This window comes from Tauraco erythrolophus, chromosome 19 (assembly GCF_009769465.1).
Source record: "Tauraco erythrolophus isolate bTauEry1 chromosome 19, bTauEry1.pri, whole genome shotgun sequence".
Taxonomy (NCBI): Eukaryota; Metazoa; Chordata; class Aves; order Musophagiformes; family Musophagidae; genus Tauraco; species Tauraco erythrolophus.
The window spans coordinates 6,952,479-6,978,521 of NC_141483.1; the positions used below are offsets into that span (position 1 = coordinate 6,952,479).

Below are 26,043 nucleotides of genomic sequence, written 5' to 3' on the forward strand. Positions count from 1 at the left end.
AGGAGGTCAGTAAAGGATCTGCAGAGCTCAATGGCTATTTGCACATGTAATACAGAAAAGCAATTTGATGATACGGCTGCCCGGGCAAGCAGCAAATAAATCTGAGGAATAAAACAGGCTCCTACTGAAAACCTTATGCAGAAAATCACCAGAGTACATCAAATGAGAAAAGAGTTTCAGATGATACCATGAAAACATAGCATCACAGGTGGACAGCTGCAAGTGGAAGAAAGCAAGCACGAAATTTTGGAAGAAACTGACCCACTTTAAAACCTAATTAATCATGTTCAAAAGACCTATTAATAGAGTTGAGTGTTGCTTGCTTTGCAATTTGACAAGAGGCAGCAAAAGGGGACAAACCCTGTAGGGATTTGCTATAATCAGGAGTAGAGGAGGAGTGATTACTTCAGCAATCTTTGGCTATTAAATATTTTAAGATCAGCTAAATTACATCAGCTTGATCCCATATGCCAATCTCTTCCAGCAGTGGGTGAAAGGGATATTGTACAGCTGCAGCCAGCTCTACTGTCTTGAAGATGGATCCAAAACCCCACTATTCTAGCCAAATACAAAGTGTTCAATCTATTAGAAAATGTCTTACCAGAAGCCAGTAATTTTTCTTTGTTAATGAATCTCCCTGCGTGTTCCTGTTTGCTAAGACAGGTTACTTGTGCAGTGCCAACTTACTTGCCTTGTTCAGAGAAACGAAGTTCTTGTAGGTGAGTAAATAAACGAGTTATGCTCAGAATACAGCGAGGCTCCATGTCAACAGGTGCAGCCCAAAACCAGAAACATACCTGCAAAGCCTGCGGACCCACTGCCCATCAACAGCACTATGTTCTGTGCAGTATTTCTCTTTCCCTCTTTGCCTTTCACAATTTTCACCTTTCCACTTCAATCTGGCCTGGCAGGGCAGCACCGGGGACGGGTTCCCTGCCCGCACCACCCTGCTGCCACGGTGCCAACGCTGCAGGCTCTGCCGTGGCTGGAGCAACAAACTTCACTTGGCCCTCCCTTAAAGAAATACAAAATTTTGCGTCAAAGGACGCCTTGAAGGAACTCCTAATTATTTGTAAAGCAGATGCACTTGCTATGAGTCCTAACCTAGAGGAGTGTTTGCTGTCTAGAATTTTCAGAAGATATGCAAACATGAACACATCTCATTGAGATGGTACACAGCAGAAAGTGGCCAAACCCTTGAGTCCATTACACCTTTCATATGCTTTCAGCTGATGCTGGAATTACAACATTGTGAAGCTGCTGAAAGCGGGCAGAATCAACCCTGAAGCCTTTGCAGGTCAGAAAAATCATTCAAAAGGAAAGATAAAAATTGTGAATGACAGAGAGACTCTTTTTCTGGCACAACAAACAACCAGACCCAAGAGCTTGCAGACAGGACCACTGAGCCATGATCTTAAAGTTTTGGAATATTTATTTCTGTACAATTTCATTTCAGATCATACACTGCAGGTCAGAATTAATCTCATATGTACGAAGGCTAACTTTGGTTCATTCCAGTTCTCTGGAAATAAGTGCCAGTGTTTTAGTAGATAGTTACAGCATGAGATCCAGCCCCTGCCTCCCTCTCTGACTGCCGTACAGCTGTTTCCAAAGCTAATTCTGTCTGCCCGGGAGCTGCAGGCAAGAACAGAGAATGGCCTGTGCAGCATTCGCCTAAAAGGCCAGACATCCTATAAAGGACATCGCTGGAGTGTCTGTGGAGACCTGGCAGCACGGACTGGCAAGGGGCGGCCGAGGCACTGCAAAGGCAGTGAGACAGCAACACAGGAACGGTTTGGGGGTTTCTGTTATTTTTTTAAAGAAAAACCCTCTATTTTAATTTAAGAACACTTAAAAAAAAAACCAAAAACCCAAATGTATTCTCCTTAAATTAAAAATAGCCTGCATATGTTATTTGTCAAACTCCTGCTAACCTCTGGAACTGTTCCAGGCTGCAAGTATCTGCCTGAAGCAGGATCAGACACAGCAAGCCAGAAGATGGCAAGTTAAATGTATGTATTTTTTTAATTACTGAAACCCAGAATCACTTTCTCTCTCAAGATTAAGTACAGATCCCTCGTTAGTCTACTGCCATGGCAGCACAGTGTGTAATGCTCAGGCAGCAGGGTCTGGAACAGAGATTTTAGATCCTTATGTTTTACTCTCTACAGTAAAGCTCAGCGTAAACTTGGGAAAATAACCCAAGGCTCCGAACCTATTACTAATAATTACAAGGCACTTGGGAGTATCTAGCGGATTTTACTACTGTGTTTATTCTGCACATGCTGGGAGGTGTGGCTGTGCCATCTTCCTCATTTTCTGAAGGCAGAATGGATGCAGACAGAGGAGGTGGGAGGGTTGAACTGTCTAGCTCTAGCCCTCTCATGTTACACTCCTGGTACATGCTGTAAGGAGAGGAGGCTCCTCCTTATATTGCCCAAATCTTCCTTCGAGAGCACACAGATCACCACTGCCTTTATATGGAGTCAAGATGATGCAAAAAACTCACCCAAAAGCTGACATACCATCATTCATGACTACAAGCAAAGCCCATGGAAAACCAGAATTGACTCGGGGTGTTAGATTCACAGCGGGCAGCGCTGCCTGTCACTTCGCCTTCCTCTCAGCTTACTCCCTGATAAGATTATCTTCTGTCACAGTGGAGCTCTCTGCCTACTGGACTTGCAAATGTTTCTGAGATCCTATTACAAAAAGTGCTGGAAAAACATTCTGGGGGCTTCTGTGCTAAAAATGAGAAGGGTTCCCATGGCAGCAGACACGGCCCCACGCGAGTGCTGCCACTGGCTGGATCGGTGCTGGGAGCACGAAAGGGAACAGTGCTTATATCCCTGCACGTGTGGGTCTCCTGCTCGCACAAAGCTGGAAACGTACTTGGGATAGGCCACGGAAATACGCTGGCCATCTTCTAACAGCAGCATCTACCCTATGCAATGTCAAAGCTTTCAGGAGCTGGAAGGAGGTTTTGCACAATTCTGTAAAACAAAAATCACATGCTTACCCAAATAGCCAAGATTCAAAGCTGAAGACAGCTGGAAGCCACTTCCTCACATTTTTAGTAAAAGAGAAAAATTCTCTTAAATTAAAGAGGTGTTTACCTAATTCTCACACAGAGATGAAACCAAACAGACCACACTGCTCATAGCAAAAATTAGACTGTAGTCATCATTTCCATGGCTATCCAGAGTGGCAAGATATATTTAGCTTGTAACTGAAGCACGGTTAGCTATTCAGTCTCCTATCTGCATCTTGTGCTGACAGTGAAAAGATGAAGAGATCTAAACTGACATCTGAAGCAATCACACGTTAGCAACTACACAGAAAAAAGCCATGTTTTCAGATTGTCTTTCGAACTACTCTCTGGTAGTCTTTGTTCCTTCTAAAAGCATTTTTTTTTTCAGAAAGTAGCTTTTTGGGTAAAATTACAGAAGTTGTACAACTTTCTTGCAAAGAGCTGAGAGATTCACCTAAAGCTTCAGAAATGCAGCATTCCAAAAGCCAGGTGTGGGCTGGGAATCATCATTCATGACAGTTGTGATTTTAAATAAATCCTTCCTTTTTCTGGCATAAAAATTGCTAAGCAGTGGTAAGGAAGTGGGAGGGCTCTGATTCACAAAAATGATGGCTTACTTTCTGTAATTTTCTTCTTGTCATTTGGAACAACGAGGTACATAATAACATCTGGCACTTCCATAGAGCTTTCCAAGTGAGATTCTTGAATCATTTTGCAAATATGCAAGTCTTAGCTCAGCCAGTAAGTGCTTCTCCCCTTTCAGATAAGGGGACATGGTACTTTTAACCCCACACACCAGAGGCTGGATTTTCAGAGGGGCTGCAATCTAAAAGGAGTATATTGCTAGATAAAACGGTCCTGCTCTTGTCCTTTTCCTGAGCTTCAATCATGCGAGAAAAGAGACTCTAAATCTGGTTACATTTTAGGAACTCGCCTTGTTCGGCAATCACATTGCAGAACTGACCAAGTTTGTCCACAGTCCTTTGCTACTGACAGTTCAGAGGAGCTCTGCCTGTTGCCAACCAAAATGCAATTCCCATCTACCAGTGGTATTTTATCTTGGACTTTTACAGCTTTTTTATGCCTCCTTTGTGCCCTCCTGGATTCATAAATGGACAAAGGCACATACAAGCCAATCCATGAGACCTTCCAACAGCTTGCAAGTAAGAGTAGCTGAAAAACGCCTGTGCCACGTTGAAAATGTAATGCTTTGCATACCGTTTTCCCTTTTTCGTACAGAAGGGTTAGGATATTACACCTATTTTTCCTACATGCAAATTTTCTTCTATTATTTGGAACACTGAAAATACAGAGCAGCTGCTCCACTTGCACTAGCATGAGTTAAAATTACTCACAATATTCAACCACTTAGTTGTTATGAACAGCAGGAAAAGAGATACATCACAAATCTAAAATTCATTTTCAGATAATTAATCATTACAAAGAATGACCATGACTCAGCTTATTGCTCTCAATACTGCCTCTCTGGGTGGTTATTTTGTTAGAAAAGAAATAAGCTGCTGCAGCACAATAAAATTTCTCCCAGTAGTCTTATGAAACATTAAGTTGAAGGCTGTAGAAAATTAGTTTGGTCCTGTAAATCAGTGTCAGCCTTACAGGACTGTTTATCTAACTGCTTTGGCAAGGCAGGTCTGCCAGCTAAGCTAAGGTAAAACTCTATTCCCAACTCTTTTCCTAGTGTGGTATCTCAGCTTCTAGATGCTATAATGCTAATCTCCATCCCAAGGTTAACTGCTGAGAACCAGGAATCAGTTGTTGTCCACGTTATCTGCTGAGTCACAGTAACTTTTATGACAGTCTAACAAGAGACTCAAAAAGGACACATTGAGGTGCTGAATAACAAAAAAAAAGAAATAAGGATTAGTGCTGCTTACAGATAGGACTGTTCAGCTGGAGTAACTGTGGAAGTGGACAGTCAACGACAACCAGCTTGGCATTTTACATCTGTGAAGTGTTTCCAAAACACAAGCACGCTTATCTAGGTGAGTTGAGAGCACAGCTGCAGTCTATGCACGTATGACATGCAACCTTTCGTCATGTTGTATTGGATGTGCCCAAATCCACCCAGAAGCCGAACAGTCCTGGGCTGAGTTAGCAATGGAGTGGGTGATTATCTAAGCACTTGGGTGTTGCAACCATAAACCTGACACCTGTTGCTGAACATGGGATGAATGTCAGATGACAGAAACCAAATGGTGGGAAGATTTTTTGAACAAGTCTTTTCTAGTTCCTGAGCTGATGAACAGGAATAATTGAATAAATATAATAAACCAAAAATATATAAAGGCTTAACGCACCTTCCACATATTGGTTTGGAAAAGGTGTTTGGTTTTTGTTTTTAAACAAACAAACAACAAACCACCCTGAACCTCTTAGCCAGAAAATTTCAGTTAAAGCAGAAGATTCTACAAAATCCTTCCTACAAAGGATGTTCTTTTTTTTTCTGAAGTCTTCCTACAAAAGGCTCTAACAGAAACAATTCTGGCAGTTTATTGACATTTAAAAGGTAACCTCCAAATAGTCTTCCCTATTGCCAACTGAAATATCTGGGAAGAAAGCCCTGTTCTACTTTCACATGCTTCTCTGATATTATAGAAGTCAAGTTATTTACTCCCCTAGTACACCTCTAAAGACCATTAAATCTCATGGATGTTTCAGCTTTCAAAGATGCATCTTTTAATCTTTTTTCTAAGAAGGAGCGAGTCAAAGAAATACTGAAATTCCTTCCAGTTGACAGAATAAACAAAAAAGGGAATTTATACAGCAAATAACATTCAAGATCCATGTAAAAAGGTACAACGTACTGAATCCCAGTGCTTTACTCCCAGCTTTCCTAACATGAATGCTTGTGATTACATTAATAACGCGCTAACCAATGGACCAAAGGTTTTACACCACGGCAGCCGAGGAGAGGATCACAGTGTTTGCGATGTTCTGACACTGCCGCTGAGCTGTACCTTCCTCGGGCTGCGCTGCTGCGGAAAGAACATCGAGCCAGACAGGCAACGTAGGCCTGGCCACCTTCTTACAGCAGGTGGCTCGAGGTACACAAGTGAAATTTCTGCCTCACATTCACGTGTCCAGGATCTATCAGGTAGTCAGGAACAAATCCTGACAGATTACTTGAACTCTGCGAACTGTCTAAGCAGCTTCATTGAAGTAAGTATTAAACACACGGGCATGACAGTTCCAAGAGAAATCTAGGAGCCCACCAGGTTGTCCATTTACAACATTTTCTTGTGATATTGCCATATTCAATAAGTTATTAAGTAAGGATAGGTAAAATTCAGCTGTCTTCAAAAAATAAAAAACATTCAGTTGCAAAGAAAACAGTTGCATCATTTGGACTCTGCAATAATTGCAAACTGTCTCCAAAAATCTGCAACACTCATATCTATTTGAGCGTACACTGTCCGTTTTAGTAGAACTTTAGTAGTCTTGACAGATGTTTGCAAGACGTCTCACCTGGAATATATTCATATTTAATTAAGAATGACAAGAAGGAAAACAAGATGGAAAAGACTAGATGTTGTTAGACTCCTTTTTTAAAAGAAAAGAATATACATAGAGTTTTTTCTCCTATGGGCTTATTTGCATTTTACTTCCTCCTTGCTTTGCCAGTAGAGCTGAGTCTTGACCTTCAATGCAGGTGCACTGTCAGTTCTCTGCCAACTGTTAATTGTGCTGTCTTACAATACTTCTACCATTTGCACAAATAGAGACAAGAATGACACCAGCAAGTTAATTTTCATTCCACAGCAGGATCTGAACTCCACCCTACAAGGGTGAAAGGTGTCTGAGTCAACCCATTAAATTTCTCCCATCTCCTGACACCTCTTTAATTTCTCATTTTTAAAAGATGTTCCTAATTATGTCTTTTGGGATTTGAACTGAAACTTTCCTTACAACAAAATCAAATCACATTTCTTTTGACAGTCCAAGTATATACGGTAACAAATCTTGTTAATGGGCTTTTGCCATCAAAACACAGAACCTTTAACTAGTCTTAAATCTTAGAGTATACAACTGTCGACTATCGCATGCAGTAGAAGAGAAGCTGTTGGGCAACTCACACTAACATTATTTACAGAGTAAAAAGAGCTAACATATTTGACACCTACAAAGATGTCTTTTTTGGACGACTTGTGAGCACACACAGAGAATACAGTCCTTGCATATACAAGTGACACATGTGTGAACTAGAATAACAATGCACAGAACCCCACAGGACCAGGCAAGGAGCTGTGGAGGCTGGTGATATCTACAAGTGGCTAGATAAAAGGTGCAAGTGGAAAATAAGCAAATTTACAGCAGCAACTAGAGATATTACATGACATATCTACTGTGGTGGGCAGTGCTTTGGGGACTCTTCAGCTGCTGTGTCTCCTGACCATTTCTGATACAACGGTTATGCAGACCTCCAACTAAGGGAGAAAGAACAGGCAGAAGAATTTAGTAACAGTGATCCCTAAAAGTTAGAAAAAGAGCAGCTTGGGCTTTACAAGGCAACTAGCTGGGAGAACAGATGCTATCTGGCCATTCACCAATTCCGAGACCATCTCAAGTATTTCATTAACGCTGAATTTGAAAACAACTTTGCATGAAGGTGTTTCTTCCTTTGTTCTTTGCCCTGAAAGGCCAGCTGTAAAATCATTATAATTTTTATTTATTTATTTTCTGGAAGAAAAAGGAAGCAAAGACCCAACAGGAATTCTACATGGAAGAGCACCCAAGTTTTAGACTGGAAATGTATTAGATGAAATTTTGAGCACAGTTAAAATGGTCATAAAAATATAGTGATAAAACCTTTACTTTAAAGTAGAAATACAATGTGCTACATAACATCATTTAAAGAATTTTAATCTACAAGGTGTCTGGAAATAAATGTAACACAGCACATGAAGTGAAAACAGTTTACTTGATAAAAACTCAACTTTACCTGTTCCTGTTCCAGTTGGATCACCTCCTTGGATCTGCAGAATTTGAATAACATCAGTTACATATATATCTGTGTGAAAGACATTAAATACAAGCCATAAAAGCCAATTCTGCTCAATTTCCTCCCTTCTACATTGTGTAATGTTGACAAGTTAGCAACAAGGAAACCATTACTACTTATTTGGAGCTTCTTTCATCAGATGGCTGTCATCTCCTACATTACTTATCCAAGAGCAGAACGACAGTTTTATAAAAATAATATGTCTTTTGTGGGTAAATAGGGAAAATAAACAGTCTTAAATGGGTTAACCGGATCATTCTTTCTATTATGTGCTCGGTCATAACCTGCTTTTTAACTGATGATGCATTGCTTTTGGAACTGAAAAGGCTTTACATTTTGCTACCAATCCTCTGCATGACAGGAAGGCAAGAAATGAACGAATATGGAATATTTTCTGCATCTGAATCTATATTTCCCAGTATCCCCCTCACTATCTGCAGTAGGTAAAAATCCCCCTGTGAAACCAATCTTTCAGCAACAAAATTAATCATTGTATATATACGCAGGATGTACAGAAATAATATTCTGTATTCTAATGCCAGTAGAGGGAGTGTGCAATGACTAGCTTTAAGGTAATAGCACACAAGTACAAGTTTAATTGTGAGTTTAACTAGGAACTGAGATATACAGCGCTGTGAAAAGAAAAAAAGCTTTTTTTAGGATGACAGGATGGAATGTAACGTTCAGTGATCTCCCCTTAAAGATGTGCACTGCCTTCAGGATCAGGTTGTTAATTTTTCTGAAAGGAAGTTAGAAGACAGCTACAATACCCTAAGCTGCCTGGACTGTACCTATGTAAATAAAGATCTTTGACTATCAAAGTCAACTTTCTGGTTCACTAGGTGCTCTTTAACTCCTTCACAAAGAAAGCCTGGAGCACACAGAGGAAAGGATGATCTGACAGTATCCAAGTACCGCAACCTGAAACAGAAATTCAGCTGCTTTCTAAAGTTTCATCTGAATGGGATTTCAACAGGCCACAGTATTACTTATCCAAATTAGCATCCCTCTCTCTCTCTCTCCCCCTGCCCCCCCCGCCTTCTGTTCATTAACCACCCACCCACAGCTTAGGGAAGATAACAAGAGCCTTGCCAAGGCAATGACTCTCAGAGGCTTTGTCTGGAATGCCAGCAAAAGCACTACTAAATGCAGTGATGCTCCAAGTGACAATATTAGTCAGAGACAATTGTTAGTAAGACTAGTTAGTTCAGATTTAGTAAGTTAGGACAATCCTAGTTCTGATGGTATATTTAATATACATCTACTGCAAGTTGCCGTGCATGGAAGAAACTAAAACTGAATTAAGCGAAATATTTTGAGGACATCACATATTGTGCATTACACAGGATTTGTTCAATACTCACCACAAAATTACGAATTGATCTGTGAAAAATTGTTCCATCATAATAGTTCTTCTTGCACAATTTGATAAAGTTTTCACACGTTCGGGGTGTCTGAAAGACAAATGGAAATTTTAATTAAGCAATACCTTTAGACAATCAAATTGGTCACTATACTGTTTAAAAGAATCTTTTCAGTTGTGCCTTGCAAAGAAATAATCATGCAGGACTCTTGAAGAGAAAAGAGTGTCTGTCTAGAGAAAAAAGATATAATATATGCTTTCTTAAAGTATATACCAGAGAGACACACACTGTGTTAAATAAATTAAACCCAGACCTTCCAATTAGCACAAAGAAGTGTTAAACACTATCTCAGATTATGTGAGCCCCCAGTAGACATAATGATGGTGAAAGCAGATAAGCTCAGAGACTTTCAAGTAACTTAGTTCCAGCAGTGTATCATAATCCTGTTCCAAAGAGGAACTACAAACACTGAAAAAATTTAATTTACCAGAGTAAGAAAGAGCCTGACTTCTCTGCTCTGCTGTTTCAAAGCGAGCACATTAAAGCTAACTGGGAGAGAAGTATTTGGTCCTCTTCGCCACTCGGAACTAAAAATGGGACTGACCCCACAAGTCAGACCATAGAAGAAATAAAAAAATCAACTTGCCAACTTCTAATTTGCTTTTACAGTGCAAATTAAAGCTATTTATTGGAATTTATGAGCCATGGCACTCAGACAGTACCTTCTGAAAAACTTCACTGTCTACCTAATTATTCTTCCACTGCAATTGTACAGATCCTCTTTTCAGCAATAATAAAATACTTTCACATGTACAAATACAAGTACGAAAACAGCCTGCTTTCTATACTTAGACATGTTTTGCAGCCCCACTGTGGATTATGTGCATAAATATATTCTGGTCTTACAAAAGAATACATCTAACTAATCTGAGTTGTTACAGGCCTTGAAAATATTTGTATATGCTTGCAAGAAAAGCCTCAGCATGAGTCGCAATGTCTATAAATGAACCCACACAAGACTTGAAGCCTCTTTCTGAAACACACTGATTCACTTTGCATTGGTATGACATCATTCTTGGTCTGAGAGCTGCAGAGAGACAGAGTGAGTCTGAGCCATCCAACCTGAAATGACTTAAAAGCAAAAAAATAAGGCAAGCCCAATTACGATCATTTAAGGATGAAATGATCTCTATCTTTTTAAAAGCAGATCCATACAAGTATTCATCTGGAACCATATAGAACTTCAATTGTCTATATTTTCTCATCTGAAACACAGTCAATTCTCGCCCCTCTTTATTGACACTTAATTATGAAATGTCTCTTAGTTATCCAAACAAACTCTACCTGCCATTATAAATTCTTTATAATGATTCCTTCTTAATTAATCTACACAGACCTAAATGACAGTTGTCAGCTGGACCATAACTGGAAAAATAAACAAATTATAATGCAAGTTTACACCAGCTATTATCTCAGATTACCTATATAATTCATTACTGGGTTAAAATGGTAATGGTACAGTAGAATGCCACTATGACATGCATTTGGATAGCATCTTGAGGGCAACTTGTAAGTAAATGTATTCCATAAAAATTGTTTCAAGCAATAGGAGGTTTTCCTACAGTTTCAACGTTTATAGCAAATTTGAAAATTGTTCTTTGAATTGGACATATATGCTTGAAAATAATCTTTGTACATAACCTCTCAAGTAAAATTCAACCCCTGAAGAATCACTTGTGCAGCATATACTTCGTTTATAAGACGATATCATAACAGCCTTGATCCTAATGTAGTGCTATTAGTTATCACTCATGAAAAACGTCAGTAAGGATAAAAATAAGTTTAAAAAATTTCTTTATGAATCAGAAATGGAATCAGCAGCTTTTAGCCTAAGGCACTTTATTTCATGAGAATCAAGCACTCTTTGGAGAGAGAGACATAGTTAATAAGTTCTCTGGGGGGAATACAGCAACCTGTAATTAATTTTTTTAAGAAAAATGAAATCAGGCAAAAGACTGAGTCCCCTAGGAATACATACCGAACTGTTTTAAATTTGCACAATGTTGATAACCCAATACAGATTTCCTATTTATTTTCAAAACATGATTTGTAAAATCTACATAAAAAGACCTGGCTCTAATAATGTATTTTTTATGTAAGACCTATGCTGATCCTTTTCTCTAAATGGATTTCTAGTTATTATACCCTTTTTCCAGAAACAAGCTTTTCAAATACAACTACAGAAATATTTAGTATACATGCAATAATCATTTCACTGCAAGGTTTTCTCGAAATCATTTCCATCAAATTGGTTCCCATGGTCACCTCATGCATCATACAGATACAGTTGGCAGGTAAACAGTTCCTTAGCAACATTGCCATTACCTTTTACGGTGCTTTTTAGTAGACACAAATAAAAAGGTTTGCATTCAATCAGTAATAAACCCCAGTTTCAGTCATGCAGTTGATCTTGAATATCTGGCTCAGATTATCTGATTTACTCAAAGCAGTTAATGTTCTTGCCAAATCTCACACTGCCAAGCACATTTCAGGGACTTTTTTAAGCAGCATCCTGTCCAAAGCAGGAGAAAAAGGCTTGAGGTTTATGGGGAAGGTGTAGATCCTAAGCAATTGAAGTTACGTTCTGTATTGACCATACAAACACAGCCAGTCTTTGAAGTCTTTGTTCCACTACAAAGACTGATGAGAAATACATATAAACAAACCTGACTTTGTTATTTGAGTGCAAGATCTTGTGGAAGATGTCAGATTCACAGTCTTGGAATGCAAAACTGTCTACGTCTTCAGAAACTTCCTCCACACCACTTGCCTCACACTGTTTCTGAAGGAGGAAGGGATGGTCAAGGCACCTGGAAATGCCAAAGTGCAGGAGGCAATGCTGGTTTCTCGTTGCCTCATTATTGAAAATGGACTCCAGGCTCTCTGTACTTCTGGTTGTTTTTGTCTCAAATTCACCTCAACAGCAGCAGCTAACTCTTCCCTCTTCATTCCTTTTACATTAAGCAGGAAATGATTTAAATTATTTTAATCTGCTGACTATGACTTAGAGATGTATGTAAGAAAGTCAAGGGAAAAATGCCACCTTAATTTGTTAACCTGTTGATCTGAAGGGCACCCACAGAGAAAAGGTTATGTTTTAAATCTACTGCAGTATCTTCTCAGAAGGATGCAGTGACACTACTAAGAAGTCAAACTGAAAAACTGGAAGGCTTTTCTCTCTGAAGAGTGTGGTAGGACAGCCCTGAGAAATCCTCCTTTTCTCGGTCAAGTTGGGACCCCATAAGTGAATGCAGTTTCTGTGTGATGTCCTTCAACTTGAAGACACTTCTGTCTCCAAATGACAAACAGTATGAAAAAAAGTAATCTTATTTATACCAAAACGAGTCTCCTGCTCCAAGTATGCTGCCCATTTATTTTGTAGATGCCAGATAACTGTCTTTCAACTGCTGAAAATTCACACCCAAGACAAGTGGTAAAATTTTAATAAACGGTCTGAGACAGGAATCCAGAAGAATACTTATCCCAGAAGATGACACAAATGCTTTGCTTGGCTCACAGATGGTTGCATTTAATGGGGTAACAGCCCGATAGTTTTCTAATTATGTTTAAGTCTCCATTTAGCTAACATAATTAACAGGTAACTCTGCATGGAAATACCACTACTCTACCAGTTAGTAGGTCCAGACAAATTTAAGAATTAAAAAAGAGATTGCTATTAAGAGTGACCATGCAAACACAACAGTGACAAGAAGCTGACTGTGAAATCACAGATATTGGGAAAACACTAAAGAGAGGAATGCAATTTTAACAACCGCAGCAAAATAGAAAAAAAAAAAACAATAAACCCAAACTCCTCACTGTAAAGTTCCAGGAGAAATGCAGATTTTATCTTGTTCCACTTTTAAGTTATCAACCGAGACAATTTTAGTTTCCTTTTATAAGCAAGGGTGGCTCCAAATCAAGCAAAATTCAGCTCTCTTGCTGCACCCCGAGATCTGAGGGGTAAGACTAACCAAGTCAGGTCACTATCTGATTCCTCAGTTTGCAGCTCACCTTTGCCATCAGTTAAAATGGGTCTTTACATCTGTAAAGGTTACCTTAACTCAGAATTTGTACTGGGGAGCTGAAGGGCCAACCAGAAGTAGACTAAAAACCTGCAGCACTCCTGTTGCCAAGGTAGAGGGGATGGGAAAAGAGAGGAGCTTCTGAGTCGTTGCCATGACTGCAAGGAAGAAGGCTTTACTATGTGAAGAGCTAATCATTTCAAAATGCTCCATCCCTTGAGGATCCGCATGAACCTTGAAGAGAAATTTCACACTAAGCATTCAGAAGCTGTCATTCGCACATCTGTATAATTTCTTTGTGCTAATTCCACTTCCCTTTTATTTCCTTTTGTCTCTCTAAATTGGATGAACTGTAGTAGTTGCACCAAACTACAAAGCCTCGATATATGCTCATTAACCCTATGTTTCAAAGTAGAAATAATCTGAAATAATGAAAAGCTCGTTCCTCACAAATGAATGCATTCTACAGCCTTCATCTTATCACATAAACGCCAGAATCCCGCTACTAAGAGGCATGAACTAGTGATGGAAATTTTTAAGGCTTCAAACGGAGCCTGTGTTTTTGTTTTTTTTTTTTTTTTTGCACAGATCTCCTCTAAAATGCAAAATGGATTTTGTTTTGCTTTAGTCCATTCGTGTTCTTTTTTTTTTTTTTTTTTTTTTTTTTTTTTTACACAGAGCATTTTCTCTTGTAATTGTTCATTCTAGCAACTCTTCTAACATGTGAGCCATGAAAAGGTGATTTGGTAAGGTTTAAACTCAGTTCTCCCCTTCCCTTTCAATCTGCAACCTCCGTACCCTACCCAACCCACAAGAAAGAACTCGCCCTAATAAAAGCTTAGCTTTATTTAGGGCTTAGTCTGAGACAACCGTAATAGAGCAGTTTCAGGAATCACCATCTATCAGGTGCCAGTGTCTGTTCCCTCCACTATGTCACAGAAAGAAACTGGATATAAAAATGTTTCTAGTGCGTTTCAATGCATAACACTGTACTGGAAGGCAACTTAAGCTCCTCTCCTTCACTTTGCACCAGCAGACTAGGAGCACACTCCATTTGTTTCAGAGCAAAAGTGACAAGAAAAACCAAAACTCCAGAAAGCCCACTGCAAAAGCAGGGGGAGAATTTCACTGCGGGAAGCCCATGACATTTCCTGCTGGAGAAACGTTTATTATAGACCCAAACATCACTCCCTGCCAGCTCCACTTGCCTGCTCACAGTTCCCCTACGTGCAAGAGGGGCTGAGCCAGTGACCGTTTATGGGGGCAAACAACAGCTGCCTACAGTGGTTCAGTTCAAGAAAGACACAGTTCATGTAAGGGACACCATTCTCAATCTGATCATACAGTGAGCGAACGCGTTCGGGTCAATTTGTGATCTATGATCAGAAGAGCACCGTTCCAGAGAGAGAGCACTGGGAGAGATGAAAGCATCAGGGCATGGTGGGGTAAAACACTTGGCCAGCCTCTTACTGATACGAAAAAACAATCAGAACAAGCGAACTATGCTTCAGGGAATAGATTGCTGACTTGATAGCAAACATTTGCCTATTTTGCTACCTCAAAGCCTCAAAGTTTGCTTAGAACAAAGAGCAGAATTATTGCATTCTCATTACACAGAAACTCACTATAATTTAATTAGCTATTTAGCAAAGATTCCATCAGATAGCTAAATTCCACTTTTCAAAGGCATTTCTTCCACAGTACTGACATTAATGATGCTACAGAAAACTTTTTCAAAGTCTAAGCAACATACTCAGCTTAGACAAGATGCCAATAAAAAAATTACATACTCCAGTTGTTTTTTTCACTTTTTTGCATATACAGGGGCAATCAATCAGTTTAGCTGAGCACAACTCGGGTTAAACAAGGCATCTAATTCACTCATCTAATTTGTCAATGTTAACTACCAGCTCTCCAGGGACAGAGCTGTCATCCCTAGCCGCGGTCATTACTTTTCCTCTAACTTTTATTTATTGCAGTGGTAGAAAAGAAAACAATCCTCTCCTCCCTCTCAAATTTGTCAGTCACAAGAGGGTTGAGGAGCTTGTCAGGCAGGGTGGTGCAGGGCTGGGTGCTGATGAGGATGGGGCCAGCAGGCACGACATAGCACCACCAGGCACAGTTTAAACGAGGATGCAGCTTTAACTGCTTGAGTAACCTCCAGCAACTGTAAAGTTTGGAGTATCGCAGGTCCCACAGCAGCTCTCTGGCATTTTGTCAGTCTGCAACTGGCACATAAATTCCACCTTTTCAGAAGATGCAACCTGTAAGCACTTCCATATTAGACAGTGAAGCTCTGGTAGCTGTCAGCCTCCCAAGGTCACCCTGCTCTCATCAGAGGAGCCAAGGAGGAAATGTGTCAGAGGAAGATGAAGAGCAGCAGCTGTGTAACTTCAAACCGCCAGCCTGATCTTCGAGTTTGGGATCACTAAGTGGCAGACGCAGCTGGTATGGGATCCCTGCGCCGTCAAACATTAAAAAACGAGTGACACAATCCAGTAACAATCGATTCCTTCCCCAGATCCAGCTTGCCAGGAGGGCTAGGGAGGCAGAAAGGTCCAAATGTGCAAAATACCTTCCCACCAGTTACCCGAGGCCAAAGTCTGCCAGGAAACTGTGCAGAGACAGCCAAGGGCAGCAAGGCCCATGATGCAGGGACAGGTTCACAGGGAGGTGGCTGAGCACCTTCCTCAACCCCACACGGATTGTCCCATTCAGGCACGGGCAGTGGGCAACACTGGGGACTCCCATCGCCCCTTCACCGCTGCAAAACAGCACTGCGGACACGCACACCACAGCAGCATCCAGATAGAGCATTTCCTGCTAACATCTTGCATGAAAATGTTTCTTCTTTCACAAGCATGGGTGTCACACCCCTAAAGGTAAAAACATTTTAAATATTACTTTCTAATCACTAAAGAGCAACAACTTGTTAATCAATGTGGCTGCACAGAGCCTTTTCACTCTCAACCATAAAGAAGAGCAATAGATCTCTCTGATACTGTAGCACTTTGAATAAAAACACACCAGGAACAGCATTTTTATCCAGCTGCTCTCCTACTGGAAAAGACGTTTTGTTTGGTTTTAGTTTCTATTGACAAGAACTTTCAAAGTTGAAATTTGCAGCTCTTCCTAAAATTACCTACTTCGATGAAACAAAAATACAAAATAAACCATTTACAACCATGCCAAGACCACTGTACTTCATCCCTACAACTATATTACCCACTGAACAAGACACTAGTAAAATATCAGCCACTTATTTGCCAGACAGTGCTACCATGATGCTGATAAAAAGTGAGTAGAACAGATGTTTAAATCAGAAAGAAAATGAGAGATTCTGTAAGACTGAGGAACCTCGTCATGCCAGGAGGTCAAAGGATTTTTTCAGCAACTCACTTCTTTCCCACTGGAAATGGATAAGAAGTTTACAGGCTTCTGATCTTTGGAACAGTCCCTCACACAAAAGGAGATGATTTCAAAGAACAGGGGCTGGATTACACATTTATAGATCACAGGCATATTTAACAGGTCAGAGGGCCTCAAAAGATTAAAACATCAGTGTTTGTAGAATAATGGCTTCTTCAGATAGTTATGCCAAGACATCATCATTAAGCAGCGTTTGCCAGGTCCTAAAACCTCAAAAAGCATTTGTAGAGTGCTGGATGGAGCTTTGAAATCCATCTCACATTCTTCTTTGTTATGCCAACTTGCCCTTAAACTTTAAAGTATTAAACCTGAGAGAGACAGGCGAATTTACAAAAACTGCCATGGCAGTTATGGATTAGTATTCAATTACCGCTGTTGGCATGTGTTTAACCACCAGATCATTAGCCCATAGTGACCACTTGTACGAGGAGAACTCACAAAAGAGAGAAGAGAGACAGTACATCAAACCACCTGTTCACCATTTTGACAGGGTCTTCTGGGCCGTTAAATTTTTTTATATATATATTTCCATGGCACAATGAAAATAAAAAATTACAAGCACTAAACAAGAAAGCCTCAAAGCAACCTAGAGGCAAAGTCAGGAATTTTTATTCCCTTTCACAGGTGCAGAGACTAGGAGCCTGCTACTCTGTCTATTCTTAGGCAGGGCTTCTGACTCAAACAGGCAGCCTAGGTTATTTGTGTAGCTGCACTGCAGCCATCAGGCATCTATCATATATATTGTTACGTGGGAATTCAAAATTATGTCCGTATTTATTGCTTATTGTGAAATAAAAATTGGGATGCCAACGATTTAACAAAATCTGTAACCAAATGACATAGTCACATCATTCAGCAAGTTCATGGCAAAGGCACAGATTTCCGGATTTACCAACTCCTAGTTCTCCACTCTATCAATTACACCACATGGCTTTTCTACTTCCAAACGCAAGTCAATTTGACTTTTTGCACAGTGTAAAGCCTCCACCTTGCCTTAAGAGGCTGCTCCACCACCTACAAGGTATAACTGCATCATTATAGTCACTAATACAGCAGAATACACGCAGATGATATAGACAGTTGTTCCCAGCAGCATCCTGATTAAAGCAGCTAAAAGAACTTGAGAAGACTAGAAAAATCACGGTAAACAAAGACAAGAAATACAGTGACATTCATTGCCTTTCATCAGTTATTTCTTCATAATTTATTTGTTTGGCAATGCATAAGACTCGAGCTGAAAGAATAGCACTTGTTGGATGCTGTTGAATCTTCTGTACTTGCCAGCATTACTTCTGGCAAGTAGAGTTTTTCTATATTTGTTTCCAATTAGTATATACAACAAATGTTGCTTATGCCCAGCTGAACTCAGCTTCCTGGAAAATGTCCCTAACAAATGGCCATCTGATTAGTCCCCATCAGGAGGAACATACTGTCTCTGAACTAAGACGATTGGGAGAAAAACAAACGGCAACAAAGAGCACTACACACACCGCTATGATGCAAAGAGAGAACAGTGGTGTACCTTGGCTTATCTGAGGCACAAATTCAAAAGGGGGAAAAAAAAAATCCAGAGTCTTTATTGTCTTTTCTCAGGTCAATGACTTAAACCACACATCATCTTTCTGGAACTTAAGTGAAGCTTTCTGGTGCTCTGAACAAGTGATTTCAAACAGAAAATATCTGGATTCCAGCCCTATTTCATGTCCTTATTCTTTGTGAATCCTGTCACAAAGTAACTGATGACTTCAATCACACTGCAGCACTGATTTTCTTCCCTGGATCAATACAAAACATTTATCGATTAGGATTTTGGTGCTAGGAAGAATCTCATCACTATCAATCTTATTGATTGGCACCTTAAAGTACTATCGTATGAAGATCTCTAGATTTATTTTTAAACAAAGGTTTCCGTGCGTACATACAGATCGAACTCCAAACAATCCATACTGCCAGATAGCCCACGAAAATGGGGAAATAAAGAACACAAGACAGAAGAGCTGTGATGGGAAAGGGAGTAAGAACCCAAGGGGGATACTGAAGGCAAAGAGGATATTGGGTAGACTCCAGAAGCAGTGCAGTGCAGGCTGCTGGGAGCACAACTGCAAGAATGTTTTGCTTAAATAGACTGCCCGTAGGCATGAAAATACAACTGAAGACTCAGTACACATACACTCTAAAACAGCCAGTATGTCACTTGCTGTTCTCTACTTCAGCAAGAAGACTTCACCTCAAAGTGTACCTTGAAATCCAACACGTAAGACTATTTTAAAATGTAATTTGAATGTTGCAAGTCCTACCTCAGGACACAGGTATTCATTTGTCATATTTATATAGCAGCTTCATCCTCAAGTTTCCTAAAGCATTTCACAATCATGTATTTGCAGTACTGTGCAAATACAACCACTGCTAGGGTGGCTTCCATAATAACCATAGCACAGGATATCACTCAGCAATTAAAAAAAAGAGCCTGTGGTCACGTCAAGACAACAACCAGTCAGGCAGCATTTAGCCTTTAAAAAGAGAAACTAAGCACCACTGTAATATGGTTTATAAATTGTATACTGGCTCCTGTAGTTGTGCTGCTTGAGAGAGTAGATGCATGAAATCCCCAAATCACACATATTTTGGCTGAATTCAAACAGCAACGACAACCTAATACTGCTGTTGTCTCTCTCATTTGCTCGAGTAGCACAAATCTGTGTGTTGAAACCAGGGGCCTCAAATCTGCTGAAGATCTCAGTGTGTATCAATACAGTGCTTTGGGCAGAAATTTGTTTTGCCATTTCTTTCTGAAAAGCCAGGGTACTACCCATGCCAACTACATTAAAAAAAATCATGAAGTCATGCATCAAAAAGCCTGTGCAACATTAATTTGGGTGAGCATTACGATATGGTCGGGTTCCCCGTGACTGCATTCAAGGACCTTACCCACATTACACACTTTTGCAGGAAAACCAAATGCTGCATATAAACCATTTCACTACACAGTTCCAAATGGCTCCCAGAACTGGTTCAGCTGTGCACAGAATAAGCCAGGACAGCTGATAAAAAACTCAGCATATGATTAATTAAGACTATTACCATGCATACTCACAAGCAGGGTGAACTGGATGTGTTTAGAAAGGCTTGATTTTTGCATTTCCCCATTTTCTATGCTGGTCTTTGCAATCTCAATAGATCCGTTGTAGCCGATCTACGCATATGTTTGTGACCTATGTGTGTTACGTGTTTGTAAGATGTTTGCTCTGTCTGCACTGAACCACCTTACGTGCCGAACCTCGGCGTGATTCAGGAAAACCAAAGTTAGAAGCACAAACTCCTTATATAGTAAAGGGAGAAAAACAAGCACCTCCCGGAAGAACTGATTTAATAGACCTAGGATGATGACCTAAAGTGGATGTTGTGAAGACCTCCTTAAAGAAGCTAGTTTTTCCTACTTACTCTAAATATATATCTTTTTCCTCTCTGCAGTGCCAAAGGTCTGCTTAATTCACACAGATTTAATCGACACAAAGAAACGAAAAAAACAGATGGCTAGAGGCCAGTGTTCGAGCAGGTCTGGTTGTGCAAAACAGCGCACACTTCCAATGGGCACATGAGGAAGCAGTGTGTGTGAAAGGGAGATGAACAGGAATTCATCTGGAAAAAATGAAACACAGTGAGTATCATACAGGAAGTTTATAATGGGCAATTGAGACTGGGTCCTCAGGACTGAGTGACACTGGTCACGCTTGTGGCCAAAAAACCCACGCTGATAAGAATAGCTGCAGTCAGCCTGCATTAGCCAGGAGCCAGTTTGAGAACATATGGCAAAACAAATGATTCCATGCAATCTGCTCATTCTGCTGCTTCCCCCAAATATTGCTGTACTAACACCCTCTGCTTTTTGCCTTATTACACAGTGTTACTATTTAAGAGCATGGAAAACACCTGTAGGGATGACAGAGACCTACAGAATTACTAGCATGATACACTGCTGTGGAGACTTTCGTATGGTTTCCATGGATCAGCTTGAAATATCTACACATATCTTGCTCTTTACTCTTGTGAGAGAAAGCAGGAGAAGGGAAGCTAGCAGGTTTGTCCTGTTTCCTCCTTTTTCTTTCTCTCAGGCAAAAAAAGGATGCATTTTCCCAGTGCATCTCTGAATTTCACACCAGGCACCCCAGCTCCTAGTCAGCACCACTGTCCTTAAGTTCTGTGAGGGTCACAACAAGCAGAATTTTTACCATTTAAACCCCTAGTCACATCCTTCAACTTCCTAAAACATCTACCTTCAGGCCTATAACTTCCTGAGATAAAAATCTGAATAAACAATGGAAGGTTTGAGCTTCTTACATTGAAAACTTTTTTCCTTTTATAGATGTGGTTGTACAAATAAACAAGCCAGTACACTAGCAAGCAGTGACGTCCGAGACATCAGTGTCACCACAACTCATTTGTCTATCACAAGTCTTGCCATGTTTATTATTTTAAGAGCCACAGATTTCCCTCAGAATCAGACTGTATAGACTATAAAAAACTCTAGTGCGTTGTTTTTTAAAACGAGCGTCTACCTCATAAAGGCAAAGGGAAGATATTTGAAAACTTGAACCTTAAAAACTGAGACAGCAGGAAGTAAAAAACACATTCTAAGGTTTTCATTTAGGTTTGTTCTGTAAAGCTCAGGATTTAGAAGCAAATCTAAACATTTCTGGGGATCTTAACTACATGTTCTCAGGCTGACAGACTGCTCTCAGTTTCACTGAGGTGCTTTTCCTAGTTCTGCCAGTAACCTGCTGTGTAACCTTGGATTATTCTCTTCTCTGTGCTCTTCCTTCTTTTTTCTCTCTACCTTCCCTGTCATTGTTTGGGTCACTATAATCCTGATCCTTTGAAGCTCTAAATCTTGACATGTTGTAAGTATAAGTGGCCCACTAAAATGTATGGGACTACTCAGACAGAACATTTATATATATAGTAGTATAATATATAAATTGACATATATCCATTCTTCAGTGGAGTTTTGTGTATGTGTGAAAGCTCATCAAAACAACTGAAAGCTAGTTATTTATCTGTATCTATTACAACTACACACTATTCCTTTCTTTGGACATTTCCATTGCTAGCTCCTATTCTGTTTGTTATCTAGAGAGATTCATTTTATGAGGCACAGTACCATATCACAGTGCAGCTCCAAGTTTAGGTCTCCTTTGTTAGTGTGAAGGCGCACATAGCCCTTCTTCTTCACGTATGTGTATCTCACAACGTCTTCTTCAATAGCAGCTGTATCAAAGCAAAAGACAATAATCAGCTCTCTGGAAGCTTACTTACTGATCTTTAGAAATTGCTAGATTCTACTGTCTGACCTCTTCCCCTGGGGTACCGGGTCTTCAGGGATCGTACTCTGCAATTCATCTATGATAACCTCACATTAATCTCTGTGCAAAACACTTTCCATTACAGAAAACCACCAACTCCTCGAGAGCCAACAATATCATCTATATTTTTAAGTCACAGAAGCATTCAATATTACAAACTATAATTTTCAAGTAATGTCTACCAATCACAAATGTTACTTTGAAACCGAATTGTTTCTTGTCAAACTTGGAAGCCAAGCAGGTAGTCAGCAGTCAACCACAAATTGCTGACACATGAGGACCTACCCAGTTCTGAAAACAAACGAAGCTAAGTTACTGGAAACATTACTGGAAAGTCAAACCAAAGGATCAATCTAGAATGTTTCTACTTCCATTTTGCCAAAATGTCCAGTTAGTCATATATTTTCAACGCTCAAAGATTCACCTGCAAATCACTAATCTACTAAGTAAAGGAACCGAACATAGCAAATGAAGTTTTAGCAATGTATTCAATCTTTGCCTAAGTGTGTGACATACTTCTAAATTTTAGTGCCAAAAGCCAGACCTTTCTCTTCAAATGGGAATACTAATCACTCAGCTATTTAATCAATATTCAAATTAAATAAATTCTATACATTTGTGTTTAGGCTGGAGAATGAAAGGAAAACTTTATTGTACTAAAATGCACTTTTGTGTAACCTTGAAAAACAGTACATCAAAAGCTATCACTACAAAATTTGCTGTCATTCTAACCAATACTCAGTTAGGCCAAAAAGGTGGTAAAGATTTTGTATGCTGTTCAAGGACAGATTATACTTCATTCCCAACTTACATAAGTGGATATCCCATTTTGTGGTCCCCAGGCATAGAAAACACATCATTAATTTCAGTTCAACATAAGTAACTGCCATTCAAAGCCAAAGCTAATTCATAATTGCTCCATTATTTTCAGAATGAGCTCACTGGAAAGTAAGGATATATGTTCTCAGGCAATACATTTCCATGGCATCATTACTGACCAATTATCAATGCATTCCTTCAGTCCTCATAAATTTGTGTGTGCTAGGGAGCACGCTTTAAAACTGGAAAGTAAATAAACAGCTTGAAGCTACGTAGTTCTGGTACCTGCTTCGTGGGTAGTTTCAGGCACCATTGCCGTGGAGGTGAAGGAAGCACTTACTGCTCCAGTCGAATAGTGAGCCTGTTGGCGAAGGAAAAAGCAAGAGAAAAAGACATCAGATCTTGGAATTTATCTACTAAATACACTATATAAACACTACAAGCACACAAACGTCATCCTTCTGAAGGCAGACTTTCCACTCTAGCTCCCATAGAAAGAAACAAATGCACAATGCAGCAATAATTCCCCATCTGTCACCCCTAACATTTGCTCTGATGAAACTCTAGTTAAGGCTGCCCATGCGCTGAGCTGAAGAGGCTTATTGCTTCCACTACACTTTAATACATCATTATGCAAAGATTCTATTATCAGAATTTATTTGTATGTCCACAGGTGAAGATACGAAAGAAGTACTGCTGGCAAGACATCTGTAAAATTCTCCAATGTTGCTGAGTAAGTGGGAGGAAGATCCGGCGAACAATACAGATACTGTGGAGGAAAGCAAACCACCCCCCTCCCACACACCGCCCTTCTGCGTGCAGAGGCACTGTCCCATGGTTCCCAATGTCTATTTTAAGCTTTGTAATTCTCCTGCAGAAAAGAAATGTGAACGTCACACATGGATTTTGTAGTAAATTACAAAGATCTAATAAGCCCAGATGTACGTTTAGCAGCTCTGGGGCAATGCCTGTAAAGAATACAGGTCAGGCCAACGCTCTATCCGTAAGGTTACACTGCAGCCTATGCAAGTTCATAGTTGTGTCCATCCACATCACCAGCTGACAGTCTGATTCTCCAATACGTGTAGGTTATCTCTCACCTCTTTTTCTCTCCCTACATCTTTTGTTTTCTACCCATGTTTAGTCTGTAGCCAGGGCTGAACAATAGCCAGCTGCTCTATTACTCAATGACTCCTCCCTACTCGAGAAGGAGAATCGGGAAAAAGGAGGATTGAGATAGGAACTATTTCATAATTGTAATAATAATAATAACAATAATATACAGACAAGTGCTGTATGGTGCAATTCCTCACCACCCCTTGACCAATATCCAGCCTGCTCCCAGCTGGTGATCCCGGAGGAGGAAAATCCTGAAACTGCAATCCCAGAAGAGAGAGAGAGAGTATGCCTAGGGAGCAGAACGACGGGTGAGACGCTCCAGGGATAGCAACCATTGAGAAAAAGAGGCCATCCCCAACAAACTTTCCAATTTATAGCGAGCATGACGTTACATGGTAAGGAATAACTATTTGCCAATTTAGGTGTCAATCGCCCTGGCCGTGCTCCCCCCAGATTCTTGGACATCTGAGTCATTAGCAAAAACAAGCTGAAGAAAAGTCCTTGATCACTATGGATACCTGCACACCGTGGCTGGCTACAAACTAAAACAAAGTGTCTTATCAACTTTGTTCTCATCAAATTGGGTGCTGCAGTCTTCTTAAAAATGCAGCTTACTTTAGAAATGTAGCTTTTCTGAACAAAAATTGATTCTATTATTCTATCCCAGTGAAACCAGGACATTTTCTTATAAGACTATGATGCTTTGAAAAAGGGGCAAATGTGATCCTACTCCTTGGTCACACGCACTCCCTAATCTGTCGCCAAGTCTACTCATTAAAAGCCATATGCTGCATTGCTGTTCGTTTTCATCTAAGTGTAATCAAAGCACGAAGACACACACATCCCAGAATTATTAAAGGAAAGAAGAATACTCTGTCTTGTCCATTTCAAACAGCCTTTGATGTAGGAAACCTAGATGCAGATGAATTGTTTCTCTTGACAACCATGAACACGCAGTAACATGCACCTGGAAGAACATCCTTTAAAATATTCCACTAAAAATTCTGTATTCCAGTGGAAGACAATGGAGAAGGAGCTGTGGATGATTTATATATTTATTCACACCACAAATTATTCACTTGCACTGCCCTTATGGTTTGTTCTCTTCTGCCAATAACTGCAGGAAGCAATGATAAACAAATTCAAAGCAAGAGATTACAACCTGGGAAAAAAGGTTCTGCCTATTTATGCATCATAATGGTATCATAAAGATGCCTCCCTTATTGTGCTCCACTTCTAAAATGTTTAGGTTTATTTACAAGGATTTAACGAAGAGAAACTCATTGACACATACAATGTATTTCTAAGGAATCCCAATGTGATTCTCACATTCTCATCTATGCCATAAGGAGGAGAGTTTGTTTATCCTGCAATATGGCCTCTGAGATGAAGAACATCTATTACCATTCTTGAGGAAGTCAATCAGTGCCAAACTACAAATTAAGTCAACTTACTGCATTCAGCTTATCCACTTTCTTCTTTTCAGGAGCCTTCATAGTAGCTGCTAGAATATCATCGCCTTTGAATTCCTTATAAAGCTCCAGTAAAGTCTCTCGTGTCTCTGTGTTTGTATTTTTCAAATAGTAAGATGGATCTAATTTTGCTTTTTCTTCATCTAGATAAGACAAAGTTAAATCATTCAGAGTTAAAAGAAAAATTCTATTTTGTTCTCCTTCAGTTTATTACATACCTAGTTATACAAAAATCTTCCAGATACTACTTCTATTTTTTTAATAAAAAGGTCTATTAACTATAAATATTCCTGCAGAAACAGTAACAAATAGTAACGCATAACACTAACAACAGTATAACTTGA

General features: G+C 39.8%; 1 protein-coding gene across 1 annotated transcript in view; it reads right to left on the minus strand.

Moving 5' to 3' along the window:
* The window catches only part of PPIL2 (peptidylprolyl isomerase like 2), a 73,886-nt gene that overhangs the window by 18,017 nt on the left and 29,826 nt on the right, over positions 1-26,043 (minus strand). Inside the window, exons 10-14 of the mRNA XM_086623294.1 lie at positions 25,682-25,842; positions 23,394-23,469; positions 22,088-22,194; positions 9,416-9,505; positions 7,992-8,025 (exon numbers count right to left, since the gene is read on the minus strand). Of these exons, the coding sequence (XP_086479420.1) occupies positions 7,992-8,025; positions 9,416-9,505; positions 22,088-22,194; positions 23,394-23,469; positions 25,682-25,842 (468 nt within the window). The remainder of the gene's footprint in view (positions 1-7,991; positions 8,026-9,415; positions 9,506-22,087; positions 22,195-23,393; positions 23,470-25,681; positions 25,843-26,043) is intronic.